The sequence below is a fragment of the Maylandia zebra genome, linkage group LG19 (assembly GCF_041146795.1).
Source record: "Maylandia zebra isolate NMK-2024a linkage group LG19, Mzebra_GT3a, whole genome shotgun sequence".
Classification (NCBI taxonomy): Eukaryota; Metazoa; Chordata; class Actinopteri; order Cichliformes; family Cichlidae; genus Maylandia; species Maylandia zebra.
In genome coordinates, this window is record NC_135185.1 from 17,531,170 (window position 1) to 17,553,627 (window position 22,458).

The following is a 22,458-nucleotide window of genomic DNA, read 5'->3' on the forward strand; positions in this document are numbered from 1 at the left end:
CTTTCCAATAACCTTACTATTTCTGTTGTTACCTTTATTTAATATGCCACAGTAGTAAATCAGTACCTAACTATTGAATTTTTAGACCCATAGATTTAAAAGTAACGCATTGAGAAAAAAGGATAAGAAAAATACAGCTGTCCTTGTGCGTCTTCTTATGTGTGCTCTAAATACATTTTTTATGAAATACACAGAATGAGCAGAATACCAGAGGGACACACAGTTGACGCAGTTCTTTAACAATAGAGCAGATATCATATGTTTCTCATCTGCAGCGGCTGGTTTCCATGACCCACTTGGAGACTCAAACTATATGCACATTAGATCATTGTTCTTTATTCTGTCTTAATTTAAAACAAATGCGCTACACTTATCATGTCCGCATGCTCAGAGGGTCGCTGACTGTTTATGTACATTTCAATTAGGTCTAATCTTTGGGTCCTGCTGCTGCAGTCGCTGGATAAAAATCACTGTCCCCTGAAGATGCACTGTAAATATAATGATGATGAACTTTCCATGAAAACCATTTGTGATGATTGAAAGCCATACTGTCAGACTCTGTTTTTTCCTTCTGTTCTTGGCCTCCTAGCTCAGCCAACACATAATAGAACCTGGACATTAGGAAGGGTTTTCTGATTACCACTGTCTCTGTAGAAGCACTCTGCGCACATTACGTCATAGAGCTGGATTTCTGCTGCGTTTGCTGTACAATGAAAACAGGACTAATAGGAGTGTTTAGAGTCTTATGAAGGTACAGATGTACAGTGTCTCCTTCCTGTTCTTTTCATAGAGCGCTGATAGAAAGACAAGGTGTTCCTGTTGTGGCTCAGACTGTTAAAGAATTGAATTAACCAGAAATGAGACGAGTCTTAAGTGAGAGTTAGATCTTAACGTAAATCCGGCTAGCTTGTAATGAGACGCTGATGATTCTAGCAGGCCGTCCACACGTTTCTGTGATCTGGACCAAATGGAGACACCTCAGTGAGTGAGAAAGTGCAGTAGGAACATAAAATTCACCCAAAAATAATTGTGAAAGCTCCTAGCTTCTTCTCTTTGCTGGCATTTCACCTCTAAAATTTGTTGAAGCAGCAACAACAGTCACAACACATTCAAACCTCTGTGGTTTGTCTGCACTTGGAGCACGGAAAAGAAAAATGAGGAAAGTTGGCCTGAGGACCGTGTGATCTCATTACCCCACAAATTCTGTGAGCACAACATAATATGATGTTATATCACCCTTAGATATTCCTGGAATGCTGCTTTTTTACAAGAGTCGACCGGAGTGCATTTCCCCTCAAGATCCCCTCATGCTGATTTGTAGAGTTTGGCTCTTGTAGCGCACGTCTAAGTTGGTTTTAATCAGGACTTTCCAAAAATAAAGAAACAGCATTCCTAACTGTCCCACGATTAATCTCACATGAGTTAGTGTCCTGTGTACGAATGTCTTTGGTTAGAACGGATAAGTCCACAGATTTAACGGGGGGTGCAGGGATTATTGGAAATCATGGTGGCATTTTGGATTTTCCAAGGAACAGTTGGAAAACAGTTGGTAACAGAGAGGAAAACAACAACTTGTTTTTCGCCTTCTTAATAAAACAGAAAAAAAATAGAGTGAATTCCAGTCACCATGATACATGCAGCACTTATAAATAATAAATAGCTCCCAGTCATTTAATGTCTACATACAAGTTTAGCTTTTTGTGTTAAACTAAGAGAAATAAAGTTTTTACAACAGATTTATTATCATGTAATAGCATGAAAAATAACAGTGCGCTAATTGTAAGATTTTTCTCTAATACCAATATAATCTGTACTGATCTCATTGTGTTATTTAAGGAGGCAACAGAAAAAAATCACAGTTGACTGACTAAGATTGCAGTGTCAGTATTTAAGGTCAGGATGTGAACGTCACTAAAGAGGAGCTCTACCAGAACCTGACTAAAGAGCAGGCAGACTACTGTCTGTCACACATGAAGCCCTACCTCGACAGCAAGGGCCGCGAGCTGCCGTCAGCTTTCGACTTTGTCGAATTCACTCGCTCGCTCTTTGTCAACTGATCCTTTCCCCTTTCCCCAAGTAATCCAAACCATGCAGTGACATATTAACGTTATCTTGTGGATGGGCTCTTCTCAAGGATTTTCTTAGGTCGAGTTTGGTCCGATTTTGGTGTCTTCTTTCTGCCATATGATGACAATTGCCTCTGCCCATCAGGAATCTCAACAAGAACTTTTATTCAGAACTATTTAACCTACAAATAAACATCCTTCCTTTGCTAATGTGTTTATATTAGTCTAACCATAGCTTTGTAGTTAGACTCCAGGTGCATTTGGACACAGAGATGGTGCATAATGGTTACCACACAGATGCTTCTGGGTCATTTCACTCCTTTAGGAACCTTCCTGAGAATAAAATTTACAATCCAGCCTTTCTAATTCAATCGCATTTTCAGAAGGAGACCAAATCAACGCTCTCTGCTGTGTTGTGTTTTATCCCCTTGGTGGAAGTGCAGTATTTAAAGCAGATGTGTACAGCTTTAATAAAAACTTGAGCAGTGAGCAGGAAGTTCAACATCATGTTTCCTGATGTGCGATGCACTGCTGAGGTTGAGCAGCGAGGGGTGGGGTATATCCGCTATGTAATCTTGACATGTTCAGAACTGCTGTTTATATTTGTGTTTATGTTCTCGCTAATCATCAAATGCCGCGATAATCAGCCATATCAGTAGAGCTCTGTAGCGCACATCTGGCTCCCAGACTGGAGTAGAGTACCGGTGAATGTGGGAACATGTTCACATTTGTGTGAATGAGAGAGTGAATGAATAGTGGTATTGTAAAGCGCTTTGGGTGCCTTCAAAAGCGCTATATAAATACAATCCATTATTATCCATTATTATTTGCACAGCAGGACCTGGCATGAGTGCTCAAGTTAGATGATGTTTTTTACCGTGGAGCTGCTGATATACACAGTGTTTCTGATTCATAAAATAAAGCACACTGTGCATCTCAGTGCTGATTTTTATTCTCTCTCTTTCAGGCCCCAAGCTGTCAATGGGAAAACAAGAGGCCTTTGAGATCTTCATAAGAGACCATGAAGACCACCTAACCATTGAAGACAACAAGAGTCTGCTGAAACAGAGGTTAATGACTAGTAGAACAAAATATTATCCTGATAATGCCCAAATTAAGGCAGACTACTTCAACGTATAAGCAGTACCACAAAGTTCAGCATTTCAAGGATATCGTTTTCTTCTCGGGCACCTCTTTCTCTAACACCAGGAATCAGTCTGAGTGGTCACATGAATGTGGTTAACAAAGTCACGTTCACTCAGGAAAATGATTCTTTGCCCTCATAAACACGGAGCAATAGTTTTGAGTAAAATTCAAATTACATATACAGGGAGTAGGGATGGGTACCGGTGTCCGGTGCCATGATGGCACCGGTTCTGACATAAACGGTAGTAACCAGACCGAAAAGCAGCGCACATTTCGGTGCTTTATTTCGGTGCTTTTTTTTCCTGAGCTGTGATACACTTCTAGCCAATCATTTTACGTTTCCGAGGATAGTAGGCGGGGCCAGGTACGTACGTTCTTTTATGCAGAGCTACAGATTAAAAATGCCCAAAGGCGAAGCGGTCAAAAGTCTGGCTGTACTTCACAGCAAAATATGCAAACTCAGCAGCCTGCAACAAGTGCTTTAAGCTGATACTGTGATACTGTCAAAGGAGATAACACCTCGAATCCGATGAAACACCTGGCGACGCATAGCGGGGTTTTTTTTTAAAAGCCGAGAAATGCGCCGTATTTGATGGCTGCAGCAGCCGTTCTTCTCTGCGTGAGTAGCTTAATGTTGTTCGTGTGTAATTTACGTTGAGTAGGCTAACCACGTTATTACATTAATGCATGTAAGGTGAACTAGCAAACATCATCATAGCTACATGCGGCTGTCTTCTTGTTTGATGGCAGATATTCCCTTCACCCTGGCCAAAAAGGCTAAAATGACCAAAGAAAAAGAGGGAAACAGCTAAACATGAGAGGTTTTTGGACAAAGTTTGTGTTTTTTACATTGTTTAAGCACTGCTTCCAGCCAAGAGTGATACCATATATGCCCCATAGCTGCAGAAAAGGCTAACTTTGTTATCTTTTTACAAAAAACCAGCTGAATATGAGAGGTTTTTGGACCAATTTTGTGTTCGCCATTCTTTAAGCACCGGTTTGAGCACCGTTTGAGCACCGGCACCATTTCAAAAGTACCGATTTGGCACCGGTATCAGATAAAACCTAAACGATACCCATCCCTAACAGGGAGTGCAGAATTATTAGGCAAGTTGTATTTTTGAGGAATAATTTTATTATTGAAGAACAACCATGTTCTCAATGAACCCAAAAACTTAATATCAAAGCTGAATGTTTTTGGAAGTAGTTTTTACTTTTAGCTATTTTAGGGGGATATCTGTGTGTGCAGGTGACTATTACTGTGCATAATTATTAGGCAACTTAACAAAAAACAAATATATACCCATTTCAATTATTTATTTTTACCAGTGAAACCAATATAACATCTCCACATTCACAAATATACATTTCTGACATTCAAAAACAAAACAAAAACAAATCAGCGACCAATATAGCCACCTTTCTTTGCAAGGACACTCAAAAGCCTGCCATCCATGGATTCTGTCAGTGTTTTGATCTGTTCACCATCAACATTGCGTGCAGCAGCAACCACAGCCTCCCAGACACTGTTCAGAGAGGTGTACTGTTTTCCCTCCTTGTAAATCTCACATTTGATGATGGACCACAGGTTCTCAATGGGGTTCAGATCAGGTGAACAAGGTGGCCATGTCATTAGTTTTTCTTCTTTTATACCCTTTCTTGCCAGCCACGCTGTGGAGTACTTGGACGCGTGTGATGGAGCATTGTCCTGCATGAAAATCATGTTTTTCTTGAAGGATGCAGACTTCTTCCTGTACCACTGCTTGAAGAAGGTGTCTTCCAGAAACTGGCAGTAGGACTGGGAGTTGAGCTTGACTCCATCCTCAACCCGAAAAGGCCCCACAAGCTCATCTTTGATGATACCAGCCCAAACCAGTACTCCACCTCCATCTTGCTGGCGTCTGAGTCGGACTGGAGCTCTCTGCCCTTTACCAATCCAGCCACGGGCCCATCCATCTGGCCCATCAAGACTCACTCTCATTTCATCAGTCCATAAAACCTTAGAAAAATCAGTCTTGAGATATTTCTTGGCCCAGTCTTGACGTTTCAGCTTGTGTGTCTTGTTCAGTGGTGGTCGTCTTTCAGCCTTTCTTACCTTGGCCATGTCTCTGAGTATTGCACACCTTGTGCTTTTGGGCACTCCAGTGATGTTGCAGCTCTGAAATATGGCCAAACTGGTGGCAAGTGGCAGCTTGGCAGCTGCACGCTTGACTTTTCTCAGTTCATGGGCAGTTATTTTGCGCCTTGGTTTTTCCACACGCTTCTTGAGACCCTGTTGACTATTTTGAATGAAACGCTTGATTGTTCGATGATCACGCTTCAGAAGCTTTGCAATTTTGAGACTGCTGCATCCCTCTGCAAGATATCTCACTATTTTTGACTTTTCTGAGCCTGTCAAGTCCTTCTTTTGACCCATTTTGCCAAAGGAAAGGACGTTGCCTAATAATTATGCACACCTGATATAGGGTGTTGATGTCATTAGACCACACCCCTTCTCATTACAGAGATGCACATCACCTAATATGCTTAATTGGTAGTAGGCTTTCGAGCCTATACAGCTTGGAGTAAGACAACATGCATGAAGAGGATGATGTGGACAAAATACTCATTTGCCTAATAATTCTGCACTCCCTGTATATACAGTAATGGACTTCTATACATTTTACATCAGATTAAAACTTTGGGTGTAAGATTCAGATAATTATTTATTAAAAGCTAGACATTTTAAATGAGAATAAGAAAGAAAAGTATGTCTTTGTGCCCCCCATTTCCCTGCCCTATCGGCCCCCCTGGCTAAACTTTGCTAGATCCGCCCCTGCACAGTTACCAGCCGTCAGCTGCGTAGAAAAAGATCCTGGTCCAGAAAGTAATATTAAATAAATTCTAACAACAGCTTATCAAGGTTAAACATTCTGCTGATGTTCAGCCACTGGTTTCCTCTTTCTGGCGCAAAGTGGGCCAAAAACAAAGAAGAGAGACGGACTTGGACAGAAAAGCCGATCAGCTGATCATTAATCAGTTTCATGACTGAAGTAGCAACAGGAGAGGGAGGGAGAGAGAAGAGGCAGTCGCTCCATATATTGGTTGTTAAGCTTAACGTGGGAATGCTTTACAAACATTCAGATATTAACTTACACACTTGCTTTACTTCTCTCTGGGATCACTTCCTCGGAGATGAAATGCCGGTTTGGTAGGAGGCTCCAAATACACACAACCGCTCTATCACATGAGCACACTGCTCCGTGCTATGGTTATGGGCCGAGTTACGCTGTGTCGCAAGTTTTGTGAGGTGCTTTATTGATATTTAATGGATCGGGTTACATTTTTTATTTCTCTCCGATATCCGATCCAGTAATTTACGTCAGTATCGGACCGATACGTAATATCGGATCGGTCCATCTCTAGTAAAGACACATTATTGTTGTATTGTTTTTCAGTGGATTTTCTATCCTTAAGAGATGCCAGACATTTCCACAATCCAGATGTATAAACAGCACAACAGGCCAGAGGAAGCATATGTAAATGTGATTTTGGGGGTGAACTTTGCTTTTAATTCTTTGATTCTTTTGAACAGATCAGCAGAGGCCCGGAAACTTGGAGAGGAACTGAATGAAGCCAGAAACAGAATCGGTAAGTTTTCTCATTCTTTTTGAAAAACACATTGCACTCAAGAGCTGCGTAATGTTCAGGTGCGTAGTCTTCTGTCATAGAATAGAATAGAGCCCTCTATTCAAAAGAAAGATATAAATAGTAAAGACATCATCAGGAATTAATAGCAAACAGAAGAGAGGGATATATACAAAACAAGAGAAAGGCACACATCGGAGAGCAAATTGCTGGGAAGCAGTGCAAAAGGACTTGATCATCCTAATGGAAACTGAGATACAGTTGATAAGACGCTCCATTGAGTTCTGTGGTGTGTTCTTCTGTGTTTACTTTACCACACATCAGCAGCAGAAGAGCTAACATAGCATGAAGCAAGCTAAGACCAAAGAGCGAGCAGTTTGGAGGTTCATGCTGCGATAGCAACAGCCTTTCGCTATATGTTTCAAAAGGTTTTTCTTTTTCTGTGTGTTCGGAGATACAGTGGTGTAAAAACAGTGCTTGCCCCTGCTCCTCACATGTAGGTTTGGATTTTTCCCCCTTAATAAGAAACACCTTTATTTAGAAACTGCATTTTGTGTTTACTCAAGTTATCTTTGTCTAATAGTAAAATTAGTTTCATGATCTGAAACATTTAAGTGTGACAAATATAAAAAAAAATAGGAAATAAGGAAGGGGACAAAGACTTTTTATACCACTGTATAGGAAGAAGCTGAAAGGGCGTTGATTTGATGTTGGGAAGCTTCTGTTGTTACTATGGCAACATAACGTCCTCAGCTTGATTGATATTTAATATTTAACTAGTTTCATATTTTACTTCACCTGTTTCTTTCTGACAATAGGCGACAATAATGCAGTTTTATTTTTCTTGGATTTGTTGTCTTGTGTCTTTACTTTTGAATATTTCCCAATTTAGTTATTTTGGCCAGTTATTTTAACAAGTTCCATATTAATACATTTGAAACAGCCTGAAGATTTCCACATTTGGATTTCCGGTTACTGAAGATTCCAACCTGTGCTTTTTACTTGGCTGTCACTCTTGTGCTGTTCTGTGTGATATCCATAACGGGTAAACTTGGCATTGGCTTAGGCCAAAGCTTAGTGGTTCTAAGCCTTATGTTGTTAGTCTGGGACTATATTCACTACACAATGTGTGTCTTCTAAATGCCCACAAGTGACCCAAAGTGAAGATTAGACAGAGACTGTCTCATTTGCACTTTGTTTCTTATTTCCAAGTAAATATTTTTATTTCTGGATTCTAATTGAGTCATAATTCAAAATAATTCTTATGTATTGTAAACTTGGTTTATGAGTTCATTCTCTGCCTGAAACAAGCTGAACTAGGAGTCTGTCATACTTCCATGTAACACGACATTCTATGACACAAGATGAGGCTTCCATTAAGAACAACGCTCTGAGAATGCAGAGCCTTTTGAGGAACTGAGCTAAAAGAATTACGTTAAATAGCAACAGACATCTGAAAACATTCCAGTGATAACTTTCTTGATGTTGGCTAGATGCACTGAGTCTTCTTCTTCGTCTTCTTCTTCTTCGTCTTCTTCTTCTTCACTCACTATGTGTTTATACACCTCTCTGCATTTAACTATTAGTTATTACTGATCTCTCTTGTTTTTTTCTTTTGTTACTTTTGCGTTTCTTTATTTTTTGCTTTTTTTTTTCCATTTCAGTTTTGTGCAGGTAAAAAAAAACCCTTCATTTTAAAAACTCCTAGAGCTGTTCCATACAGAAAAAAAAGGAAAAGCAGAGAAGGTGCACTTTAATATAGAAATCATAAAAGATGCCTTGTTAGAAGCTCAGTATTGTGTCATAACCTGCTGCTGTTTACAGAAACACTAAAAGCCGAGTCCTGTCGCCGCTGGCAGTGAGTTTAAATGATATTAATGTTTGGTTGAACTTTCCAGTAAACTCAGAGCAGTTAAAATGTGTTTTTATCTGGTTTGCGTTTACTACTGCAAGCTACATTTATAAATTTCCCTGCTCTGTCTGTGGCTCATTTCACATGCCGTTGAAATGGATAGGTTTACACCAACGCCTGGCATCAGCGCTGCCTCCGAGCACGCTCAGTGGTTTAGTAGCATTTGCCCGTTAGCACCACACATGCCAGTGTACACTTATCACCCTCTGAATTCATTTTTTTTGTCTTTAGCCTTCACTGCATGAGGTGCTGACACAGACGAATCTGTCACATGTCATGCAGAAATCAACCCTGACAGCATGCAGATTATTAACTCTTTAAATGTGTTCTGCAGACCACACAGTGAGGCTGAAGCGAGGAAAAACTGGATTTTTACTAATTTATCCACATTCCTCATCTTAGTCAAACATCTCAATGCTGTCAAAGCTTATTACATTTTTAGGTGCACAGAGCTGCATTCTTCCTGGATGAGAGATGGTGTTTTTAGTGGCTGGAGAGTGGCTCGCTGTGTTTTAATGCCATCTTGGAGGGTTTGCTCGGAAACTTTACACCACCTGTGTCTCATGGTTAAAGGAGAACATGGAAACTTTTAGGATAATATGAGGTGCTTTTTTCTAAAGGACCCAACTTGAGGGTTAGAGGAAGCATCAGTCTCTAGTTTATGCTGTATTTCTTGGCCTCACTATGACTCTAGAGATCAGTCCTACTGCAGAGACGCATTCTGAAACCATAGGTCGAAAGAAGAGATTTCTATTTAGAAAGTCACAGATGCACATCTTCTGTAGCAGGAGTATGAGACTGATGTGATTCTGAGCTCCCACTAAAGCAATTTGTGTGAAGTGGCGAGAATGAGAATCAGTACCTCAAAGTCTGAGACCGTGGTTTCATGGCTCCAGAAGGCTAAGCGTTTGATACACCTGTCAATCTATGTTTCAGTCATCATCGGTACTTGAGATCTGAGCAGTAGTCAGGAAAGTGAGCTCATGAATGCAGGTTTACACATAGGGTGAACAGTTTGGACATCAGGATGGAGCTCAGAATAAAGCTATTGCTCTTCTGTTTCTTTGGAGGTTTTCTGAGCATTCCCAATTTGGAAAGGGAGAAATTATATATGTTATCTGGATTGGGAAATTCTTGGAGGAACCAGAACATTTTGTTAGGGAGATGGACGTCTGGAATATCCTGTTTAGTCTGTTCCCAATGCTACGCTGCTATAGATACTGTATGTGCAGATTTGACCTAGATCAGTAAAACCACTGTATAAGAACGTAGATTCTGAACATTCTTATTTATTTGAATTTACTGTAGAAGAACCCCAGCTGTCATAGTCCGGGAGTGTTGGTTTTGGTTTTTGTTGGATTTTTCTTGGATTACTGTATTGGTTTCTTTTATTCTACCAGATTGCAAGCTTTTCTGTGACATCTTTGAGTCTTTTCATTCTTTGTTTTACTTCATAGTTATTCTGGTGATGCCTTTCAGTTTTCCTGTGTTTTGTTTTATGTCTCAGTTTTGTGTTTCTGTTTTCTGCAGCACAGTAATACTTTGCCGTATTTTTACAAGGCAGCTACAGTTCCAAATGCATGTTTGTGGAGGCAGGAGGTTGTCCTAAATCAAAATCAATAGCGCTTTCTGAATATTCAAGTGGTTTGGTTATATATTTATTCCTGAGAAAAATTTCTAAATTCCAGATTTCTTATATAATGTTCCTAGAAACACACACCTGTTTTTACACCAGTTTTGGTGGGGCAGTTCTGTTGTTTCTTACTTTGTTGAGGAATTTGGGCCAAGCATGTGACACCGTCTTTGGTATCACTTTGATTTCACCTTCGCTGAAGTGACCCACAGATGCAGGAAAAATGAGTATGGAGCCGGAGATGTGCCACACTTTTTAGAACAAATACCAGAAGAGAAATATTGTAGTCTTTGTTAACATGAGCTGCATTTTACTGCGCTGACTGTTTCTGTGATTAATTCCTGTGCTATTAGCCGTATATTAAAGTGGTTTATAAAAAGTCCATAGTTTAGGTCAAAGCCTCAGTCAACAGCAGCATGAACCCAGCTGTCCTACAAAAATGGAGAATGTTTAGTGCAGCTCTCTGTTTAATAGAAACAAATCTTGCTTCCTGTGTTCTTGCGGTTCTTTATTTGTCTTGTGAATTTTAAACATTTACCAGATTACTTGTGGATATTATTCTTCATCTACACATAGGTCAGATGCTGGAAAGCTGGGCTGCAAGTATGGTGCTCAAATCTCACCTCACTTTGGTATTTATGTGGCATATCACATTCAACCTCCCGGCCACAAAAATCACCAAATATTTATTGAGGCTTGTAGCTTGAAACCAGCCTTTAAAGTCGACAGCACGTCTACTGACGGTGGTGTGGGGGGGAAACCCTGTGTGGTTTGGAAGAGTTTTTGGTGTTGAGCTCACAATCTTGTCCTGGATGGAGAATAGAAGCACTGAAGTCTGCACCCCACCTTTACTTGACAAATATCCTGGATTTTTGTTGTTGTTTTTTTGGTCTGTTTTGGGACTTGAACTGGCTTTTGTGACCAAAAAGTTTTGATTCTTTTTTATTTCTCTGATCATTGCTGGGACAGGTAAAAAAGTAAATCTGTTGTACATTAAACCTTTTGAAACCAGAGTCATATTGGGTATATGGTGTCTCCTCCCTCCCACTGATACCCTGCAGATCCTGAAGAAATAAGAGATATTTGTCCCTTGGCCAGTATTCAGTCTTTTACTGTAAACACAGTTCACACAGTCACTATTGAACATTTTCTATCTCAAACTTTGGCTGCATTTATGGTAGGTGTGGTATGGTATTTACCGGTAGTTGTTTAGGTTATTTGTCTAATCCTGGTCAAAATCATTGAATCAGATTGTCTGATTCAGGCACAGACTGTACATAAAAGTTAGATGTAGCAGTGGTGCTGTCACCTATTGTGTTGTTTTGGAGCTTTTTACCTGTTGCTTTCTTGTTTTTTGATTGTTTTTGTTTTTTGTGTTTGAGCCAGAAGTGACCATGTTTGAATGGGACACTGGTTAGCTTGGATGGCTACATGCAGTTCAGTTTAATTCAATTCCATTCAATTCTATTTATATAGCGCCAGATCACAACAACAGTCACCTCAAGGTGTTTTATGTAGTAAGGTAAGACCCTATAATAATACAGAGAAAACAGTCAAAACCCAAATAATCATATGACACCCAATGAGCAAGAGCTTTGGCGACAAAGGGAAGGAAAAACTCCCTTTTAATGGAAGACGCCTCCGGCAGAACCAGGCTCAGGGAGGGACGGCCATCTGCCGTGACCGGGTGAGCGGAGGAAGGCAGGAGACAAAGACATGGATCTATAGACAGTAACTTTACCAACTAAAACTGGAGCATACTTAACATATTTCTTGGATTGTCTGTAAATGAGCCATATTTTTGTCCGACAGCTGCATTAAAAGTATTCAGAAAGGTGTCAAAAACACTGGCTGCGTTAGAATCTACGTCCCTAATAATACAAACTTTATTCCTTAAAAGAATTTAAACAAGTAAGTTTTTTTTAAAAAAGTTTGTTCTAGGCTGCAAAGATGGTTAGTTCAGCTTTAAAGTTTGATTTGTACCATAGGAGTCAATACAGTACTCACTTTTGTAGCCCACCTCAAGTGGACATTAGAAGTACTGCAGTTTTTGTAGTTTATTTTTCAAACCCATTTTAAAGAGATCGTTGCTTGGGTGCAGTCCATGAGCCTTTAAGAGAGATGTGTGACGAGTTTACACAGAAGATATTTGGAAAATTTATGGCTAAATAAAAGGGTGGGGCCATGCAGGGGCTTCGGGCGAATATAACAGATCTATTAAAGAATACTTTGGCCATGACCATGTACGGATCAGAGTGAACACAAAAGCCAACCAAAAAAAAAAAAGTGCTTTTTATGTTGCCTTCACGTGCTCCCTGCCCCTTTTTTGTACCCTGTCATCATAGCGTGGTCATGGCATAAATATTTTTTAATCCTTTTATGTTATTATGAAAGGGGTTGTGGGTCATGTTTGAGAGAGCTGTGTCTGTTAGTGAAGTTTCAGGCTGCCCACCTCACCACAACGCGAAGCCACAGGGCGTCTCAGTACAACTACATTTTCAGCTATCCACACACAACCCAGCTTCATACTCCATAGGCATTTGGAAAAACACTGTCATCATGGGCACACTGTGTCAGGGCTGCTCATTTGTAATGTTTCACATCATCCATTCATGTCTCTGCTGTCTACTGAAACCCTCAGAAAAGTGGTCCTGGAAGACGAGCTGGTTACACGGGCACTTTGCAAACAGATTTAAAGTATTCCACAGGAGAAAGCCGAGCAAGAGCTCTAATCCAACCATTTTGTGGCGTCATGTGAGGTGTTACAGAAACCCACCCCCCTCCTCCCCCCCACATACTTCATCTGGATTTCCCATTTTCTGATTTCCACTTGAGATAGGGTTGTATTATACAAAGAGCTGCAGCACAGCAGCGTCTATAAGTGAATGACACCTGTGGGACTTTAATGGAAACACCACAGAAGATACTGCCATTCAACACTGCTTTTATCTCGTAGCCTGGCTCTGATCTAAACATGAAATAAACATGAAATTGTATCCTGTGTTCGTCTTATGGCAAAAGCATCCCTGGACATTTTTTGTCCCTTTACTTACAACTGTCTTCTACTACCGAAGCGGTTTATTAGCAATTTCTCCAACAATGTAATTAAACACTTCAGTTCAGCAACAGTAAATGACTTGCCCATATGTAAAGACTGCACTATAGCCACGAGAATCAACATTCACCCGAATGCCTCCTTCTTGTTGCTTCTTTGCTTACTGAAGACTTCATTTAGAGGACTATGGAAGTTTATAAATCAGCACCATCTTGACTATTGTTCTGTTTTGATTTATTTCCTGCAGTACTGTATAGTAGATAATCATAATAAACTTGGGAAATTTTTCAACTTATGAGGTCATTGTATATAGAAGTAATCCCTGTGAGGCCTCATACTCCTCCAAACACTGTTTCACAGTTTTTTTTCTATTCTTGGCTCGATATGATGATGATGATGATGATCATATAGATATTAGGCAGAGGATGAACTGAGGGGCTGTACTCACGCACTTTATAAGATAAATAAGGTAAATATGAATTATTCTGAATTGTAAGTCATGCAAAGCCAGTCTAGTAGAGTTCAAGAGTAAAAATAAGAAGTTAGAAATGTGCAGAAAAGGTTAATCATCTGGAAATAAATCATAGGTTCAAATGTCTAAGAAGAATAGAGTTTGACAGGCCAACTCCAGAGGGAGCTTTAGGATTTGCGTGAGATTGTTGATTACAGTTGAATTACAAAAACGAAGTGTGAGATTTGAAAGAACTGTTATGGATAGAAGTTTAGCTGGTGCCACTCTCAATCCTAGGTAAATTGGGAGAGAGCTTTCGGAATGTCTTACCAAATCAAACATGCCGATCATCAAGAGTAATGTTTGAAATAATGTTTTTTCTTCTGGGTTATAATGAGGACTCCCTGTATTAGGCAGCACATGGGTTTTAACCGTTTTGCATTGCAGGGGTTTTAAGTAGGTGAATGACAATCCAAAATGTTTCTTCATAAACAATGTCATGCATTTACTTGCTTGACTTTTATGAAATCATGTGGAACCAGGCGACTTTTTTTAAGTTATGAAGCCCAGTGGCCTTGGAGATTGATGTGCTTTGAGTCTCTTGATGGAAATTAAAAAGTTTTGTTGTCGTTCTCCTTCTCTCAGCTGAACTGAAGAAGCAGCTGGATGTGCGGAGGAGACAGAGAGCCGCTTATGGTAAAAATTATTTATAACTTCTGCCCACACCAACATCTAAACAACAAACATGTGAAGCAATTAAAATTCACCACATTTCTGCACATTTCTTGCCTTTGCATTGGGATTGCAGCTTGAGGAAGTATCAGGTCTTTTTATTATCATCTTTTTGATATTGAACTCTTCTCAAAACAGGATGATAAACGCTGAGCACATTGTGGCCCCTTTTCAACTGTTACTGGTGGCCACTTCAAAGCTTTTGCAGCAAGCCTCAGTGAATGAAAGCTTACTGGCCAAAGACTGGGCGGCTCAGGCTCTAAGACGCCTTCATTTGCTCCATTCTGACTGTTTTGATCAGTGAGATAAAACCTTTGATGGGGAAACCTGGTTCTAAAGCATGCAAACACCTCCCACCCAAAGGCTTTTCTTGTTATTTGGAGATCCGCATCAGAGAGCTCTTCACAGCAGCCTGGTTTCCATTATCCGAGGCCAAAAGTTTAAATGCTTTCTTTGAAGCCAATGGACTCATGACACACACAAATTCTCAGCTTCTAATCTTGCACTTGTCATTTTATGTAAAACATGACCATGTTTCTTTTTTGTTTTTAACTCCTTTGTCCTCTCTGCAACCTATCAATTCTACACCACAGGTGTCATGGAAAGTCACACAGGGTCTGAGGAGGAGTTTGACCCAGCTGAAGAAAACCTCTGCAAGCACATTGAGGAAGAAAAAAAAGGGTGAATTTGTAGTGCTTTTTAATGAATTACTATGGCAGACCCTGCTTGCATTGACTGGATACAGCAGATCCTTCGTAACGTGGATAAAAGTTGAATTCAGTACCGTTAATTTCTCCTGTCAGTTACAAGAGCATCGTTGGCCGTCTAAAAGCGCTGAGGACCGAGATTGAGCATCTGCAGCTGTTGTTGGAGAGGTCAAAGGTCAAGCTCCAGAAGGACTTCCATAAGTGGTGGAGCCAGGAAGCTTCCAGTCTGCAGGTGGCTGAGCTTACCTTCCTCTACCTATCCATGTGACAACACCACATAAAGCATCTGGGAGCCTGATGTAAAGTCCAGGGAAGAGTGTTAAAGACGTGTTTGACATTAGCCTTGTCTCTGGCTTTTTGTCTTTCTGTTTATGGATGTCTTCTTTCGTTTGTTTTCTGAATGCAGGGCTCTGTGGTCGTGTAAGTTGATATGCATCTGTCTTTGACTTGTGGGGCCTTTATGGCACCAGTGTGACCCTTGCAGCCTCTGTTCAACATCATGCTCAGTCGGTCCTGGGGGGAAGATATGTAGGAGGCAAATACACACAAAGACATTTTCATGGAACTCTTTGTGACCCAAACAAGAGCCTGGAAAGCAGCTTAGAGGAACAGCAACAGATGATGGACAGTCCCAGCAGATAGCATTAACAGGAACAAAATGTCACACAGTGGAGGCAGCCAGCTAAACATAGTGGAGAACAGTTGCCATAACGCTATAAATATTGCATAAATCTTAGTAGCTAAAGATTTAGCTATTGAAATTGTTGGCTAACAGTCTTTAACAGACATGTGAAGAATAAAGTTTCCATACAGCTATGTACTGCTTCCATAGGAATTCAGAGGCTAAATAGCTGATAATCCAATTCACTAATTAATTATCAGGATGTGTGAGCAGGTTTATAAAAGCAGGAGCCTTGGCATTTTGCCGTCTGGAGCATTCAGATGTGTGTCGGGACAATGCCACAGTGTTCGCAGAAGTGGACATCCCAGGAAATTCACCCCAGGTCCGGAGCACTCAGCGCTCAGCAAAACTGTAAAAACACCCAAGAGCTACATCTCAGTCAAATGTGAGACCATCTGTCTCACAGCTAAAGCTTGGTTCAAACTGGGTCACAGAACAGGACAACGATCCCAAGCACAGCAGCAAATCTGCAACAGAACGGCTGAAAAAGAAAAAGCATCGCGGTGTTGCGATGGTCCAGTCAAAGTCACAGTGAAAAAGTTCACAGTATAGATACTAGAAAAAATTCAAATATAGTTCATTCAGTTGTACCTTTAACCAACTTTTGAGCTTTTACCGTATGATGTGTAAGTACTTTACCAGTATCTACATGGCTATATCTGTCTGTGGGTAATAAGAGATAAGTCTTGTGCAAAAGTTTAAAGAGAGAAAAGCTGATAAAATTTCATGTCTAAAACCAAGTTAGACTTGTCTCTCCACTTGCACGCTTTCCTCAGCCTTGATGGCTGTCATGTGGTTGGTTTCGGAAACCAACTGCATAGAAGATGTTAGGCACCAACATGTGATGAGCAGACGTCGCTGGCTGCCGCTCTTTGGTTTTGATCTTATGAATGGAGAAGAATATCTCATTCACATCTGAGAAAAGTTTGGAAATGTGTCACTGAGTGACGAATGGGAAGCAGAGGAAATCCAACAGACGGGCCTTACACATGCAGTTTGAGTCCACAAAGCAGGACGTCCTTTTTCGTGCCTGTATATATTCATCAGCTTTGTTCACACGTTTATTGTTCTGCACACATGTGATCGCTTAAACTTTGTGTTATGACAAAGCCAGAAGACACAAAATACCTAAGGTTGTCTGGTCCTTTTAAAGAGAACTATGGCCACATTGCATTTAACTGTTACCAGGCTGGCATGATGTTGTTTGTAGAGAAGTGGTACAGAAATATTTCAGTAAATTAACTTTTCATTATTTGTAACCAGGAGTCTGAGTCAGAGGCTGCAGCCCAAAGTCACACTGGGACACTGAACAGGACCATACAGCCATCTACACCTCGAGCTCCGGGATTTGGGTGAGATTGCTTTTTGCCCAGCCTTGCAAAAGATGTAATAAAGGTCTGACCAGTTGGCTGGTATGCACTCTTAATATTAACTGTGTATTAAATAGACATTTTTAGCTTCTATTCAGCTCATACACGTATAAAAACTAGCGAAGTTATAATGAGAACCACTCTCTTTTTACTGATTTATTAATAATATTATAGTTTCCTTTTCATTTCCGTGCCTGAACACTTGATTTTTAGCCAGCAACCTGCAGCTTGTTTCTATAAAACCTTTTTTTACTTTAATAAATAGCAAACAATTGCTGGAACAATGTTAAATCAATAAAACAATGTTTTTATGTGAAAGATACAAACAATACTAAAAGACCTAAACTTCATCACAAATGTTGAAAATGATTAAAGAAATTATTAACCACCATTTTTTATAAGGAATATAGTACAAGAACTAGAAAAATGGAGCTGAGAATATGGCAGCTTTAGTTTTAACTCAGTGAACTTTGCAGAAACTCCATTAACAAAATGTTGCTACAAACTATTTTTGTGTTGTAGCGCCCTCTGGTGGTTGGCTCATGTACATGCATACATTTCCTACAGATGATATAATGTTCTGTGGTATTTTGTTGTCAGTCTTCATGAAATACTCTTCTAATTTTAATTAGGGCTCCTGCTCTCAGCAGTACTGTGAGAGACTCGCCAGCAGGCCGACACCTGAATCCAGATCCTTCTATCTCTGCTCAGGAGCTCAGGTCAGCTACGCTTCACTGATCCTCTCATTTATTTGCTCTGGGTACTGATGGGTTATACTGCATGTAGCCATACGATATGTAACACTATATATATACACATACACTGATTCTTTGAATTTCAGAAGTTTTACCCTTGAAAGCAAACCTCCAGGACCAGCTGTGCCAGCGTGGCAGAATAACCCTGTGAACAGGAAGGTGACAGACTTCACCCCTTCTTCTGAGTGGAAGTATGTGAATCAGTGGCCTGGAACAAAGGTTGACAAATATTACAATCAAAAGAGGAGTTTTAAACTATTTCTGGCCAAAATAATCCTTTGGAACAACATATTTAGGCCCTACAGTGTCAGTGACACAGCCTTGTTAAGTATAACTTTGTATACATGTTACTAAAAAATATTTTTTCTTTTGTCACATGTAGCTACGTGGGGGTTTTTATGATTATTATCGTGTGCCCTTTAACTTTGAATCTTTATTATTAACTTCAATCTTTATTATGTTTTTAGTTTTGATGACATCGTTGAACTAATACTTACAAATAAAATGCTTACATTTCTTAAATCTCACAGGAGATCCTGTGAGATTTAATACAGATTAATGAACATAATTATGGGGGTGCATGTATTTTATTGTTTCACTTGTAAAGAATAAAGTGACAGAGCTTTATTTCCAGTATATTCTCAGAGTTCTGCCATTTAACATGTTCAGAGGAACTATTGACTTCACTCATATCTCTTTAGAAATAAGAGACATCACAGTCCTTGTATTGTCTATTGTTTATTTTTTACATTTTTAAAACAAACTGAAAGTTCTTTGGATTTATTGTCGACATTTTGAAGCACTTAAATCTGTATATAGACGTGTAGATTTTATAGATTTGCAGTGTTTTTGTTTTTTTTCAGTCATGAGCACGGCTATGATTTTTTTATATCTTTGTGAAGTAATGTCTACAAACTGTGCTAACAAATCAAACAGGCCTCACTGCTGCCTGAGCTACCTTTTTACGATCACAGTTAAACACTCGTGCTTTTGTTCCACCAGCAGAGACTGCATTGTTACCTGTTTCTTATAAACCTCTGGATTACGAATAGTCAAGAATAACAGGACTGCTGGGTTGTTAAAGCAATGAATGATGATGGCTGCCTGTCACAGTAACTATTCATACATTTCAGGACCCTCACCTCTGCCACAGTCTCATCCTCTATTCCGCTGACTGGAGACCAGCAAACTGATGCTGACATCCTGGCTTTTATCAGGGCTAGGCAGAATCTCGTCAGCAGGGCAGGTGACACACACAGATACACACATGCAAAAAACGCACCTTAAGCACAGTATGCATTATGCATTCAACACCGCCCTCTGCTGGCCTGACAATAAAGTTTAGCTTCTTTCAGGACTTTTCGTAGCTTTCTTTATCCTCGTTTTCTGTCCACTGAGGGAATAAAGAGACTTGTTGCTTCCACTTCTCTGTCACAGTGTTGCATTATGGTCACAGACAGCATACATATATCGTGGACACTCCTTTCACAAAGCCCTGAGGTTTATTACAAACCTTACTTACCAGCTTACATTCACTACAACTTAGGGAGCTAGTCTTACTGAGCGAATTTGAGGTTGAATTAATTCAATAATTGCTTGAACATTAATATTGAATACAGTATTTTTGCTGTATGGATTCATGTGTGTTACTTGAATGCTATCTCTCTTGGTCACGACACTGTTGCAAAAAGATTTTTAATCTCAGGAGTTATCAGGAAAATAACTGCTGACTTTCTTCTTGCTTGTTTTCTTGCTTTATTAGTTTATTAAACTGTTTTTCTTCGTCTTTTCTTCCATCATTATAGCTTTCGCCACTAAATGTTTACTAAGTTCTTTCCTCAACTTTATTTGGGCACTACCAGTGTCAATTTTTACTCTTTCTATATTTATGTATACGTCTTCCCAAAACACCTTCCAAGACACTAGTGCGTTCTGGGAAGTGTAGTAACACTAGCAAAGGCATTTGAACATCGACACACAATAGCTTATTCTAACTTTTTCTTTGTTTTCTGAATTTCAGGCAAACATCAGCAGTGATGTGTTTCAAGTTTGACCTCCACGTGTCACGGCGAGTGAGATGAGCCGTGTGGAAAATAAAGGAGGATCCAAACGCAGGCACTTGGTAAAGGTGTGATGGTGGTTTATTAAACACAAAATAAAAATGGACAAAAGGCGAACCGAACAAAGACTAAACTATACTGGGAACAAACTGAGTACAGAACACGAACCTGAACATGAACGAGAGCGAGCAGAAACCGATTGACAGCAGGGAAACACACAGATGAAGCAGGGTGGATACACAGACGAACCAGCAACTACAAACACAGAAGACACGACTTAAATACACTCAAAGAATCACAGGGAGATTACACACAGGTGGGAGACACAGCTCGGAGTCATTAACGAGACGAGAGGTAAAACTGAACACACTCACATGAGACGCAGACCTTCACAATAAAACAGGAACAAGAAACCATCACACTAAGACGCAGACTCGACATTGAGAGACAGACAGAAAATGACACATGGAACTAGACATATACTAAGCAGACACAACCGAAGAACAAATCCTAAAAACAAACAGAAACATGAAACTCTAATAATAAACATCATAATCATCATCATTAACACAACAAGAGAACAAGAAAACAATCCCTGATGCAAAATTAAACCAAAATATAATAAACTCAAAATACTGGGTGGAAACTGACCCAGAACCGTGACACCACGTCTACCAGTTGAAATAATTACTCATGACCCGGTACATGGGTACTAGGCTTCTCCAAGAAATACAACACACACACGCACACACACGCGCACACATTATGCCTGCTGTCAAATGTGCACACTCAGTTACTGGCTTCTTCCTGGTAATGACGTGATATAATGGTCATGAGTGGAAATCACAGCCTGCTCCGACTGTTTGACAAATTTTGTCTCAAGATATCAGAAGAAGGAGCGGCCAGTCGGAAGCCGGCTCCTCCAGTTTGTGGAAGTAATGAATCATAACTATGTAAATGATGCAGAAACAAATAACTTTCATATTTCCATCTAATTTTACTTTATTCAAAAGGGGTGTAAAAGTGTATAATATCAGGACATTTCCTATTTAAAATGTACAAAAAAAATGAAGCAGAATTGTGCGATGCTATGACACACACACTACTGCTGTTCTTACTTCTGAGTTTCTTGTTTTGTGTATTAGTTTTAAACTCTCCACTCTGCCTGCCTTGTGATTTAAAATCCACAGATCATAGCTGTTGATGCACAAAGCTCATTTTCTTTTGCCATTTATATTAGTAATAAATATTTTTTCATGAGTGCTTCCTTATTTCTCTTTGATAATATGTAATAGGTGTAACAGTGGCTTTTTTTCACTTTGGAATTTAACTGGAAAAGTGGAAAACCACTGTCAACTATAGTTCTAACAGCTGTACTGAAAAAATTAGAGTATCTCTTAGGTCTCCCTGAAATTTGAAGATGATCTGTATGAGATCATATAAGCAAAAACAGTTTTTGTGCAGCAGATTTAAAATTACATCAGGCATTCACTCGGACCCTCAGATAGTCTCTCAGTCTTGTTCTCTAAAACTTAAAGACTTATGAGAGCCCGATTCTCCTGCAGAGATGTTTGCTGCTGTTGCGTCATTTCCTGGCGACACTCTCGTTGGACAGCATTGAACGAGATCTACCTGTTCTGGACCATGATAACAGTATTCTGGCTGATTGGAGCTGGAGCGGACCTGGCTTATCGAAGAACAAAAAAAGCGGTTACAGCTGTTCAAAACCCCACAAGGTTGGCCAACACGATTGACCATGGTCAAGCCGTGAGTACTCAGACTGTGTTTACTGAACGCAATATTGATAAGATCTTGGAGAAGCTCACGGCTCTGCATCGGGAATTGAGAGACCTGATGACCAGTGATGGACATTTAGACCAAATGCGAAATTGGAATGCAGTTGTTAATTTGAACCCAAATAACCATCTCCTTCATGCAGCTACTCAAGACTGTCAAGGCCAAGACTGCCCAAAACAACAAATTTCCCTGATAACAGGACTGTGTTTTGACTATCTGCTCCTATACTTCAAGGTCACCTGCATCACCTGGAGGACTGTTGACTTTTGCTTAACCGGGTGAAAGGACACTCTTTCAAGTTGAACACTGGTTACACACACACACACACACACACACACACACACACAAATCTCTCATGTACACAGACACACACTCACCCCCCTCCCCCCTCCAAATGCCTCCAAACCTTTACTCCCATCCAAATTAGGCAGGCAGATCTGTCCAGCACTGGAAGACTGGCAGCAG

The 22,458-nt window shown here is 40.0% G+C and overlaps 1 protein-coding gene across 4 annotated transcripts in view; it reads left to right on the forward strand.

Annotated features, from left to right (window-relative positions):
* The window catches only part of kif6 (kinesin family member 6), a 74,250-nt gene extending 52,355 nt beyond the window's left edge, over positions 1-21,895 (forward strand). For 2 of the 4 annotated variants that reach the window (XM_004539903.5, XM_076877897.1), the window contains exons 14-23: positions 3,034-3,136; positions 6,787-6,842; positions 14,536-14,586; positions 15,216-15,303; positions 15,426-15,561; positions 17,275-17,363; positions 18,014-18,100; positions 18,223-18,327; positions 19,270-19,382; positions 20,157-21,456. In XM_004539903.5, the coding sequence (XP_004539960.3) occupies positions 3,034-3,136; positions 6,787-6,842; positions 14,536-14,586; positions 15,216-15,303; positions 15,426-15,561; positions 17,275-17,363; positions 18,014-18,100; positions 18,223-18,327; positions 19,270-19,382; positions 20,157-20,173 (845 nt within the window). In that variant the 3' untranslated portion in view covers positions 20,174-21,456. Of the gene's footprint in view, positions 1-3,033; positions 3,137-6,786; positions 6,843-14,535; positions 14,587-15,215; positions 15,304-15,425; positions 15,562-17,274; positions 17,364-18,013; positions 18,101-18,222; positions 18,356-19,269; positions 19,383-20,156; positions 21,457-21,761 lie in introns of those variants that run through there. The other 2 variants (XR_013094689.1, XR_001167731.4) reach the window with 2 other exon arrangements.
* The last annotated feature ends 563 nt before the right edge of the window (positions 21,896-22,458 follow it).